Source organism: Myxine glutinosa, chromosome 13 (assembly GCF_964187855.1).
Source record: "Myxine glutinosa chromosome 13, kmMyxGlut1.1, whole genome shotgun sequence".
Classification (NCBI taxonomy): domain Eukaryota; kingdom Metazoa; phylum Chordata; class Myxini; order Myxiniformes; family Myxinidae; genus Myxine; species Myxine glutinosa.
In genome coordinates this window covers 18,039,693-18,052,940 of record NC_136273.1, presented here as the reverse complement: position 1 = coordinate 18,052,940, position 13,248 = coordinate 18,039,693, and the positions used below count along the sequence as shown (strand labels likewise).

At 43.3% G+C, this 13,248-nt stretch overlaps 2 protein-coding genes across 2 annotated transcripts in view; both read left to right on the top strand.

Moving 5' to 3' along the window:
- Positions 1–13,248, top strand: part of LOC144888603 (uncharacterized) — a 145,033-nt gene that overhangs the window by 70,203 nt on the left and 61,582 nt on the right. The window lies entirely within an intron of this gene.
- LOC144888602 (32 kDa beta-galactoside-binding lectin-like) overlaps positions 1–13,248 on the top strand; it is a 49,477-nt gene that overhangs the window by 35,275 nt on the left and 954 nt on the right. Inside the window, exons 7-9 of the mRNA XM_078767144.1 lie at positions 755–784; positions 1,474–1,559; positions 6,253–6,415. Of these exons, the coding sequence (XP_078623270.1) occupies positions 755–784; positions 1,474–1,559; positions 6,253–6,415 (279 nt within the window). The remainder of the gene's footprint in view (positions 1–754; positions 785–1,473; positions 1,560–6,252; positions 6,416–13,248) is intronic.

Here is a 13,248-nt window from a genome sequence, read left to right as displayed (position 1 = left end):
TGCTCCAACGCGAGTCGAACGGATTGACGCGACAAAAGACGGGAATTCGTCCGAGTTGCTTTATTGCACAAATCAAACTCGGGTACTCTGAAAAGCCCGTTTATCGGGCAGCAATATATATACACACTCAAACACGTCATGCCGGAGCGTTTGCCCGGGAAAGGCGAGACTGGGCGTGCCCGGGCGAGCCCTGAAAAGGCGAGTCTGGGCGAGTCCTGGAAAGGCGAGGCTGAGCATGCCCGGGCGTCCTGGGCGAGCCCTGGAAAGGCGAGACTGGGCGTGCCCGGGCGAGCCCTGGAAAGGCGAGTCTGGACATGCCCGGGAAAGACGAGACCGGGCGTGCCCGGGAGAGGCGCGTCTGGGCCTGTCCGGGCGGCCTGGGCGAGCCCGGCATGGTGATCACTCCCTGGCCGCGTCCTCGGCAGGTGCAAGGCGATTGTGTATACCCAGCGGTAACCGCTACAGTGTCATCTTTGTCTAATTCTTCCATCATGAGCGCGAGTAATACATGTTTGGCCGCTATCTTGCTTCTCTTCTGCCTGTTCGGCGCAAAGCAATCTTCCGGAAGAGGCTTCTGTCTTCGGAAGAGACCAAATCGTACGCGCCTCTGATATTTTGGTTTTTCATGACGAAATTTTTTTTTCTAAAATTTTTACTTTTATTCTCATAATAAGTTTGAAACTGCACTCATGAAAGATTTCAAAGGTTTAAATAATTTGATTCTTTATAACTTCTCTGTTTCCTTCTTTTGCAGAATGAACCAGTGCTCCTTGCACTCAATCAAGTGAGTAAGGCTCAAAACAAACAATGTCCACTTACTATTTTACTGTAATATCATGGTGGTCCGAATAGCTTAGAGGTGGTGGACTTGTCTTTGAGCTGTCTCGCTTCTCTTGACCAAGATATTCCCATAAACTGTCACCTTGGTGTTTCACATGTTTCACATTTCACAAAGTGTGGTGTTCCTCAGAGGGATGTTGACATGGGTGGTCCGTTTTTGTTTTGTTCCATTGGTGGTTGTTGATGTCACAGTGTCTTTCGTGAAGAGTTTGCGAGTTATCGCTGACACCCTGAGTAAATTACAAATTCCACCTGAATTCTGATTTACTTGTACGTCAGGCTTGGCCAGTTGGTTCTTGAAACGCTTGGGCTAAAAACTTTCGCACAAGGTGGGAGTAATTGGGGCCATTGTTGTAGTAGTAGGTAGTAGTAGAAGTAGTAGTACTCGTAGTAGTAGACAGTCATTGGAAAAACTTTAATGACATATATAAAGTAAATTGAAGGTATGTACTTTTAGATCTATAACTGGTAGATGATACCAAATATGCTCAAGGTACAATCGGCCCACACAGGCGCCATAACAATCAGAGTAAATTACTTGTAATGAAGTGTTTCCAGCTTCTAAAAGATCTTCCACTTTTATAACCCCAATGATGAACTCAATATCATGCTGACATGGTTGTTTTTTTGCAGGAATCACCTTTGAATTGCACCATTATTGGAGGGATTATCTGCAGAAAGGTTGTCATCAAAGGCATGCATTTCCAAGGCCACTCAAGGTTAGTTACATGAACCAGTATTTATTACAAGTAGCTGTGATACAAAATAAGTACTGCACATGCAGCTTTTTCTGGAGGGAGGTATGAAAACTGAAAACAAGATGGCAAGGATCTGCGCAAAAGAGAGGGAGCAGATTCCTGTAGCATTCCCAGGCTGCATTAACATCAGGAGGACGATAGAGACCGGTCCTGAAGTGAGATGGCGGCTTGTAATCCCTGCCAGTCTGTCTGATTGAACTGTCAGACATGCCCGACGCTGATGCGGCTCTCTAATATGTGGATGTTTAAAGTGGAAGTCAACTACCGCTGCAAAGACACCAAGTGGCAATGGCTAGTTGTGGCATGAGGAGTCAGGAACCTACAGTCACGTGAAAAAGTAAGTACACCCCATGTAAAGTTTTGACTTTTTCAACATATTTCAACATACAGCTATTTGATCTTCATTTCATAAATATTGATAGATAAAGGTGATATAATATAACAAATATCATGAAACATTTACATTTTATAGTCTATTGTATAATTTAAATAAACATAAATGCAAATTTCGCATGTGGAAAAAGTAAGTCCACCCCTACATTTATCACTACTTCAAATACATAAAATTAGAATCAGGTGCACCAGCTCAGGTGCAAATGATTAGAACATCGTTAGAGAGGATCTTGGAGGAACCTGTCTTATTTAAACCTCAGACATTTAGTTTGGTTTGCTCTTTGTTGTTCAAGTGTGCGGCGTCGCCATGCCTAGATCAAAAGAGCTCTCCGGGGCCTTCAGTAAGAAGGTTATAGATGCCGACGAGTCTTGCAAGGGATTTCAAAAGATCTCCAAACAATTTGAAATCAATCATTCGACTGTCCGGAAGATCATCTACAAGTGCAGAAGATTCCAAACATCTGCCAACTTGTTCAGGCCAGGCCGCCCCAGCAAGTTCAGCCCGAGAGCAGACCGCAAGATGCTGAAAGAAGTCTCTAAGAACCCCAGAATGTCATCACGGGACCTACAGGTAGCTCTTGCCACTGTTGATGTCAAAGTGCACGAGTCTACCATTAGATAGAGGCTGCACAAATTTGATCTACATGGGAGGTGTGCCAGGAGGAAACTTTTGCTGTCCAGAAAGAACATCAGGGCAAGACTAAAATTTGCCAATGAACACCGAGGCAAAGACCAGCACTTCTGGAACAATGTGCTCTGGACAGATGAGTCAAAAGTATAGCTATTTGGCCACAGTACCAGAAGACATGTTTGGTGAAAACCAAAGACAGCATTTGACCACAAGAACCTGATACCAACTGTAAAGCATGGTGGTGGAAATATTATGGTTTGGGGCAGCTTTGCTGCATCACGGCCTGGGCAGCTCACCATCGTAGAATCCACTATGAATTCTTCATTGTACCAGAGGGTGCTTGAGGATAATGTGAGGCCATCTGTCGGAAAGTTGAAGCTCAACCGAAGGTGGACCTTGCAACATGACAATGACCCTAAACATCTATCTATAATTCCAGTAATCTCTGTCTGTCTGTCTGTACGTCTGTACGTTTGTTTGTTTGTCTGTGACCGCTGTTTCTCGACAACCACGGGTCCGATATACTTTTAACTTGCCAGGTATATTGCTGGGGACCCGAGGATGTGCCTTTTCAAGGTTTCATATTAATCGGACAATTACTTACCGAGCTATGTCCAAAAAACGATTCAACCAATCAGAGAGCAGCGAACGATCGCGTGTGCCGAACGTGGCGGACACACTCTGCCTCGGATGGCACATTTGAGAGCGTATTCATTTATTTCACGTTTGCAAACTATGTTGGCGTTAAACTATGTTTTAATAAAGTTTTAAAACTAATAAAAACGAATTTGCGATTCATTCGCTTTCCTGCGCGTTTGTGCACGCGATGGCGATTGCTTTACCAAACTCCGGAAGCCGTTCGCTTTGGACCAAACCATTTCATGTAAATAGAGGGGGGGATTGTCACCACTCGCAAGCCGTTCGCTTTGGACCAAACCATTTCATGTAAATAGAGGGGGGGGGATATAATTTTAGATATATATATAGTACGGGCATGCCCTAGTACCAGTAAATCCACCAAGGAATGGCTGAAAAGAAAGAAATGGAGGGTTCTGGAATGGCCAAGTCAAAGCCCGGATCTAAATCCCATCGAGATGTTGTGTGGGGATTTGAAATGAGCTGTGCATGCAAGAAACCCCTCAAACATCGCACAGCTGAAAGAATTCTGCATGGAGGAGTGGGCAAAAATTTCTCCCAGTCGATGTGAGAGACTGGTAGACAGTTATAAGAAACGCCTACTTGAGGTTGTTTCTGCCAAAGGGGGCAACACCACCTATTAGAGCCAAGGGTGTACTTACTTTTTCCACATGCGAAATTTGCATTTATGTTAATTTAAATTACTAGGGCATGCCCGTACTATATATATATCTAAAATTATACCCCCCCCCCCTCTATTTACATGAAATGGTTTGGTCCATTCGCAAAGCCAAAGCGAACGGCTTGCGAGTACGGTGACAATCCCCCCCCCCCTCTATTTAAATGAAATGGTTTGGTCCAAAGCGAACGGCTTGCGAGTACGGTGACAATCCCCCCCCTCTATTTACATGAAATGGTTTGGTCCAAAGCGAACGGCTTGCGGAGTTTGGTAAAGAAATCGCCATAGCTCGGTAACTACTTCTCCGATTAATATGAAACCTTGAAAAGGCACATCCTCGGGTCCCCAGCAATATACCTGGCAAGTTTCAAGTATATCGGACCCGTGGTTGTCGAGAAACAGCGGTCACAGACAAACACACAAACACACAAACACACAGACACACAGACACACAGAGATTACTGGAATTATAGATAGACTAGGGCATGCCCGTACTATATCTATATCTAAAATTATATCCCCCCCCCCTCTATTTACATGAAATGGTTTGGTCCAAAGCGAACGGCTTGCGAGTACGGTGACAATCCCCCTCCCTCTATTTACATGAAATGGTTTGGTCCAAAGCGAACGGCTTGCGGAGTTTGGTAAAGAAATCGCCATAGCATGCACAAACGCGCAGGAAAGCGAAAGAATCGCAAATTAGTTTTAATTAGTTTTAAAACATCGTTTAACGCCAACATAGCGGCAACATAGTTTGCCAACGTGAAATAAATGAATACGCTCTCAAATGTGCCGTCCGAGGCAGAGTCTGTTCGCCACGTTCGGCACACGTGATAGCTCGCTGCTCTCTGATTGGTTGAATCGTTTTTTGGACATAGCTCGGTAACTACTTTTCCGATTAATATGAAACCTTGAAAAGGCACATCCTCGGGTCCCCAGCAATATACCTGGCAAGTTTAAAGTATATCGGACCCGTGGTTGTCGAGAAACAGCGGTCACAGACATACATACATACATACATACATACATACATACATACATACATACATACATACACACAGAGATTACTGGAATTATAGATAGATACAATGGACTACAAAATGTAAATGTTTCATGATATTTGTTATATTATATCACCTTTATATATCAATATTGTTGAAATGAAGATCAAATAGCTGTATGTTGAAATATGTTGAAAAAGTCAAAACTTTACATGGGGTGTACTTACTTTTTCACGTGACTGTATACTGTATATATATATATATATCACTGTGTATAAGAGTACATTTGTGGATGACATCAATTTGATCAACATCAACAGTGGAGTTGAAGGACAAAGTAGAGTGAGTCTTGAACAAACAATGGGTGTGGGGAGTAATGAGGTGTAGGGTAGGGTGCATGAGGTGGACAAGACGGATGCAGAAGGAAACCCTCAGGAAGGAAAAACTGCAAATTTGGAAGGTGTTGGGATTAACAAGAGTAGAAGAAATCATAGTTTTGGATACGGAATGATACGAGATGGCGGTGAACAGCGGGAGTAATGAGACTCAAGGGAATGTGGAAATTGATTCCACAGGTGAGAAAAAGAGGAACGAATGATTGTAGGTGAGCAGTGATCCTGGATTTTTGGAGTTTCACCAGAAGTGGGTTGATGGAGGACCGCGTGTGCCCTGCACAAACCTGGGGGGAGGGTTGGGGTGGGAGGGGTGTGTGTGCTTACAGGATGAAAAGATCAGAGGCTGCAAAGCAAGGAAGGAGGTGGTGGAAGACAGAGACCACCGACCTGTTTGCAATGGGATTACGGTCAGATTGATTTCGATCCTGACCGATCAGAAACAGAATTGAAAAGTCGTTTGTGCAAATTTTTGTTGAATGAAGATTTCACAAGGTGCAGTTTCCAATTGTCATTACATTCTGAAAGTTAGTTAGATCATGTAAGAAAAGAAAGTACTTCTTTAGTCGATTTCACTCCCAGCCCTAAATAGTGATCGCTCCCCTGTCACTGCAAGCACAAGCACTCTCTCTCCCCCTCTCTCCCCCTCTCTTTCTTTCACTCTCTCTCTCTCTCTCTCTCACCCTCTCTCACACCCTCTCTCTCTCTGTCTCTCTCTCTCACTCTCCCCCTCTCACCCTCCCTCTCTCTCACCCTCTCTCTCACCCTCTCTCACCCTCTCTCTCACTCTCCCCCTCTCTCCCCCTCTCTCTCCCTCTCTCATCCTCTCTCACCCTCTCTCACTCTCTCTCACCCTCTCTCATCCTCTCTCATCCTCTCTCACTCTCCCCCTCTCTCTCCCCTCTCTCTCTCTCCCATTCAGATTGGGAGTGGCATTGAAAGAAGAAAACTCGAATGATATAGCTTTTTTCCTTGAAGTGAACTTTGATCAGCACAAGTGTGCCGTTAACACGTTCAAATGTGGAAGATGGCAAAAGGAGTTGGATAATTACCACTGTCCATTTAAATACAACGAGGAGTTTGAGGTGAGTTCTCCAATTGGACCTGTATGTTAATCTCATTACCCAGGTTACACGACTTCACTTGTGATTTTACAAATACTCTTCATTAATTTAATTTGCTTGTACAAGTCATCACAGCTAACTTGACAACCATTAAACCAGTATTTTGGCAAGAGTATCTGAAGCTCATTTTTGTCACTTTTAAAGCAGTCACCTGAAAATTTCATTTTTTACATGGTGTTTGAAGAGCCATGCCGTTTACCATGAAACAATGTGATAATAGTAAAGGTCTTTCAGGTTGACGTGTATTTGCAGTGCCAAAAGTGTTGGGAAACAAAAATGAATGAATGAATGAATGAATGATCGTTTTAAGGCCATTTTTCCCCACTAGAGCGGAGGTTAGCCTTGTTGGCCCCATGACAATCATGGGTCCCTGTTTGAGGCAATGTTTTTATGGCCGGATGCCCTTCCTGACGCCAACCCTTAGTCGCCTCTTACGATGCGCAAGGATACGGGGTACCTATTCTAGATCGGGGTACACACCGGGATCATTCATCCCAGCAAGCTGGTACTCAATTTGCCGACCTCGGAAGGATGACAGGCTGAGTGAACCCCCCTTGCGTTAATTCAGCGATCGACCGCGATTCGAACCCAGGATCCTAGGATCCCAAGCCGGCACCCTAACCGCTAAGCCAACACCAGGCAACAAAAATGCACCTGAATAATGCTCGTGCGGAAGAGTTTTGCCGATACAGCATAACAAATCCAAAGCTTTTCTACGAGAAGAGGCAGAGCTTTTGGTGGCAAAGCTCTGTGCATGACATTGGTGTTCCGTGAAGAGTTGAAATGAGCGAGGCCCAATATGCTTAAAATTTGGGCCATGATGCTTTTCAAATCAAATATGCTTGTGATGATAAGATAAGTCAAGTTGTGAGATGTCATATTTTGGAGAACATGACAGAATTACATTGTTAGGTCACACCTTACATTTCACACTGAATTGTTTTTCGGTCACCTAACAATCCGGAAGCTCTTATTTTTTTTGTGTACAGAGACAAGGCTCGGAGAAGACACAGAACGGATCAGGACACAACGTAACAAAAGGAAGAGCAGAAAGAGGGGGGAAATGCCAACATTAGGGCAGAGGGATAAAATAGACAGACAACAAGGGATGCAGATAATGAGCGGTAGATGATAATGCAAAAGGTGGGCAATATGGATACAGAAACAAAATAAATTCAGGGGTGGGAGGTGGTTTAACAGGAGTAGGAATATCATTGTTTTGGTTGGGACATATCCTGCCTTCAGTCGGATATGCCGCACCCGTAACAATTATTTATTTTTACACCCGTTAAACCGTCTAAGATGGTGTGAACAGCTGTCTTGAAGACCTGGAGGGAAGAATGAGATTGGAGAGCATGTGGAAGATGATTCCACAGGTGGGGAAAAAGAGGAACAAATGAGTGGAGATGAACAGTGGTACTGGATTTAGGTGGTTTCATGAGAAGGGAGTAGGGGTGATGGTGGACCGGAAAGAACGGAAAGAGCAGAAGGTGCTAGACCAGAAAAGAGGCGGTAGAAGACAGAGACCACCAGACCTGTCTGCGATGGCAAAGTGATAGGCTCATAGACTCAGCTTCATCACAAGAGATTCCAATGATCTTGAAAGCCTTGGTTTCTACACCATCAAGCTGAGCAAGATGTGAGGTAGCACAGTCAGCCCAGAGGGGATAGCTGTACTTCATCAAACTGCAGATGGAAGCCTTGTTTGTGGATAGGAGTTTGGTGTGCAAACAACGGACTTTGCACAATGGAGGATGCCCAGTCGGTGGTGGGCTATGAAGGCCAAGTTAGAAACGTGGTGTGCCCAAGAAAGATCATGGCTGAGAGTGAAACCCACTAGTTTGGGGTACCTACTCAAGAGGATTGGAAAGAAAGTAGATGGGGGGGGGGGGGGGGGGGGTGTTGGCTACGAGAGCAGGGGAACGCAGTGAGCCATGTGTGGAGTTGGCCTTGGATGCCATAGGCAGAGAGTTTGGAGAGCAAGGCAGAATGCCAGACTGTATCAAAAGCATTATATATGTCCAAAGAGACAGCACTGATCTCACATCTGACCTTGAGGGCCTTCATCCATTGTTGGAAGAGTAGAACCAGCATGTCCAGGATAGAGTGACCTGGTGTAAATCCATATTAATGACCTGAGATGAGGCCATTGGAAAAAGGAATTATTTTATGTCAAGGCAGAATGCCAGATAGGTTTTTAGGACATGTGAGCTGATGCCATCCGGTCCAATAGCAGAATCAGAGACGAGGGTTGTCAGAAACTCCTCCACCTTCTCAGGTGCAAACTTGACAAGGTGCCACCAGGTTTTAGACGAGGAGGACAAGTTTGAAAGTTTAATCTTAATGTTGGACAGATGTTGTTTTCTGGCTCTGCTGAGTGGACACAATTGTGGGCTTTGTGGAATCATCTGAGGTTGCCTTTGGTCAGCTTTGCCTTCCAGGAGGAGAATGCAAGTTGTTTTAAGGCAATTACCTCACCACAGGATTCAGAGTATCAAGAACGGGAGGATGTGTAAGACAACTGAATACAAGATGGGATGAATCTGTGCACAAGAGAGAGCATGTCTGTGGAAGAATTTCCAGGCTGAATTAATATCAGGAGTGGTAGATATCGGAGACCATTCCTGAAGCGTGATGGCTGCTTGCAGTTCCTGCCAGTATGACTGAGTGAACTGCCAGACTCACCGGCACTCAGGCTGTTCTCTGAGAATGGCCAAAGAAATATTGACCTTCACAAGCACATGATCATATGAACCAATTGGGGTCGAGGAAGAGCAAAATTCATTGGCGGAGAAGTTGGTCTTCACCAACTCCGGAAGAGAGGATTTGCCATTGACAGAAATCCGGGTCGGAAAGTTCACAGATTGAGCCAGTCCCATGGAGTCACAGAGGTCCTTTGCTGAAGTTCCATGGCTGGTGAGAGAGGTACTACTAACACAGCCAATTAGCATGGTGACAATAATTGAAATTGCCACATATGAAGAAGAGAGAGTTGGGATGAGTGGTTAAACGTTTGTCCATGTCGTCAGTGAGAGAGCGTTAGAAGGAGTCGTCACTGTTTGGAGGATGGTACACCACACAGATAACTAGAAAAGCATTCAGGATAGTGCATACCTCTGCCAGGCTAAACATTTTAAATTTTATATCCCACTGATAGGATGGATTGGGATCCAGACCTGAACTAAAATGTTATCTGTTTGTTATTGACACCTAACCTACTGATCCACCAAGTTTTGTCATAACTCGTCCACAACTTTTTGAGATATCGTACAACAATATATTTTTGGCCCCATCTCACAATGCTGAAGAATTGCTTCAAAAATTCTCGGATCTGGATTATCTGGATTGGGATTCATCACCAAATTAGAATCAATTCGTCCTGCTCACACACCCAAATGGTGCACGGAATCTCGTCCAAATCCGTCCACAACGTTTTGAGATATCCTGTTCACAGAAAAACAAACAAATTGGGGTAAAAACATGAGGGGGGAGTGAAGCGAAGTCACAGCCAGAGGTACTCCTGGGCCTGGTTATTAGAGGCCTGGATAAGCCTAACCTATGGATAAATCACATATCCGGTGAATTAAATTTATCCACTGGTTAGCTTCAAGCAACCGGGCCCTGGGGTTTGAGCGGTTATGAGCTGCAGTACATGGAGGTGAGAAATATTGTCCAGATTGGCATTTGAATATGATGCATGTATTCTCTGTCGTTTGGCAAAAATGCAGAAACACCCAATCACTGATTTTCATAACAACTAACATCAGTGATTGGATCACAAATGACCAATCACGCATGCTAAAACGATGCACAATCTTACTATAATTCACCAAATGTCCGTCTGTCCGTCCGTTCGAAGGTACCGCAAAAACGGCTAAACCGATCGCAACTATATTTTGGGTGGGTAATCCTAGGACCCCCTGGAGTAAAATAGGCTCTATTGTTTTTCCAAGTTTTCCAAGTTTTCCAATTTTTCCAAACACGATGGAATAATATTTACCGATATGAACAGTGATGTGGCTTTTGTTGAAATTCTATGTACTAGGAGAGAGTAGATAGACTCCTGACGAACTCTTCCTATATAAACGTGTGGCTCCGAAGTAACACGGCAGCGTGTGCAAAGCGACTGAGAAAGACGTGTAGCGGCCGCTTCCGTTTTGCAGAATCCAATCTTTTTTCAAAATGGGCGCCATGTACTGTTTAGATTTTGATGATTTGCGTGTGATATGATTCAACGGATGTTTATATGAATCGTTTAAAATATAAAAGCCTTCAATTTCTGATATTTTGCCTTTTCATTTGGGCTTCCCAATTGTAGCCCCGTCCATAGGGCGGGTACCGTTGCTATAAGTTAATTTGCTGTGGATATGAAAACATGCTTCATCATCAGCATGCAAGAGTGATTGTGACTGCTCAGGGAAATAACCTCAATGGAAATTGCTCATTAAGGTGTTTGTTTAGTATTTGAGAGTTAAGGCCACAGTGATGACCCGTTGTGTTCACGATAACAGTTGCGAGTTGAACGTTAGTGAGAGGATTGGGTAGCGTAGGACCCCAAGTGCACGATTTGAGAATGGTTCAACCATCAGCAGGAAATTTATCTTTTAAATGTAACATTCAAGATTGGCCATCATTGATTCCACTCATTTTGATTTCAAGTTGCACAATTTAGGTTTTGGTGAGGGGTGCATTTCGGGGAAATTGGGGTGACGGTAACTTGCAGTACAAATAGTCAAAGAACGGCCAGACTGCTCTGTTTTCAAAGCCTGTCTCGTATACAAAAGAGTTTAGGTTTGAAGAGGGTTGATAATTGAATGCCAGAAACCGAGCACTTCCATTAGGAGGAAATGCTAGTCATCCCAACTTCAGGTGTGAGGAACATCATAACGAAGTGTGTGACTACAGGCAACACTAACCCTGTTTATTGATAGGTGTAGATGCCTCAGCATAATCACGAGCAAAGATCTCAATACGGTGTCTTGACCTTTATTCTTCTCACAATACAGCTCTTGCACACCGTAAGGAGGTTTCAAACTCCTATTGACACCGGAGAAACTAGTACGGTGCAAACAAAATACGAATAGTTAGAACAATGTCACATTATCTGATATATACCTCAATAGTTCAACTTTCCAATTGACAGAGACAAATAGCATGATACATGAACTCAAAAGCACTTGGGCCCAGAAACATGAGGCTGAGGAGAGAACCGAAATTAAATAATACTAAAGCTTGACTTTAAAACCCTTGAAACCACATAATGCTTTGTTCCATAGATGCCCGACATATTTATGCACTGAATTATAACCAAAGAATACCTTGTTGCCTCTTCATGCTGGGCTCTAAAGACGAGTTGCCGTGCTTGGATTAATAGGCTGTTCTCCCATTCAAAGACGTGTGGCGAATGAATAAAAGGCGTTCGGACTACTTTCAAACATTTAACATGGTCTAAATAATCACACACGTACATTACAAGGTATTCCAATACATAACTCTGGGCTTGACAAACACATATTGTGGTAACAAAGTGTTCAAACTAAAGTATATCGTTACAAATCGTGGGTAATATGCAGCACTATTTCCCGATTACGTATGTACACAAAGTTGTGATGTGGTCCTCGCCAAGAACGCCGTACTGTATGACCGGAAATGCGTCAGAAATAAATCAAGATATCGGTTGATTAAATTGAACATTACCAGTTGCAGTACAAAGAAAATGAAAATATGTCATATAATGAGGCTATATTTAACAACCACTAACGGCAAATATAATTATGCGATGTTGTCATTTACAATAGATGTCAATTATAAATATCCGGCCATGAAAACTACTTTACGATGGAAACGGAGCGTGCCACTGATTGTTCGACAGAACAGATGTGATTTTGTGAGAAAAGCACCTTCATCTTTATTTAATTTTTATGGCGTAGCCCATAGGGCAAAGCCATCTAGAACAGTGTTTGTCTGTCCGTATGTATGCATGTATTTATGTCCCCTCAAACGTACACCAATCAGAGTTGAGGATCTGGTCACATGACAGGGGTGATGTGATGTCATTACAGCGGTACGACGGCTGACTCCACACACCGCCATTTTGAATCCTATGCCGTTCAGGCCAGACAGATTGTTGAACCTGTCATGTATCACTAGCTGCATGCTCCACCTTTACGTTTTTCATTCAGTGTGAAACACAAACAAACCAATTGTTAAAATGACCATCATATATCGAAAGCATAGGCGTTACAGGTGTTCCAACGACACAGTAAGTTTAGGCCTTAGGCTTCATGCGTCACCTTCAGGCTGCTTTGGAGAAATTCGCCCAGGTTTCTTAATGCAGTAGTATTGTTTTCGTAATAATAATAATAACGTTAATAATAATAATAATAATAATATAGTAAATATAATCGTAAAAGTGCAATCTCTTTGTCGAGACTGCAAGGTTACTGGATTGAAGCGGTGTATCGTTGGTTCATTGTTGACTCAATGACACACGGGTGTACTAATTATCGCGAGAGTAAAGAATTAGCCTCGGTTTATTAATACAGTAACATCGTTTTTGTAATAATAACAACGTTATTAATAATAATATAGTAAATATAATCGTAAAAATGCAATCTCTTTGTCGAGACTGCAAAGTTACTGGATTGAAGCGGTGTATGGTTGGTTCATTGTTGACTCGAAACATAGACTAAACCGGCGTCTCAATGCAATCTCTTCACTTCCATGGTGACAGACAGCTTTGAGACTTAGAGTACTTCAAAATAATTTAATACTTACATTATTTGCTAACTGGT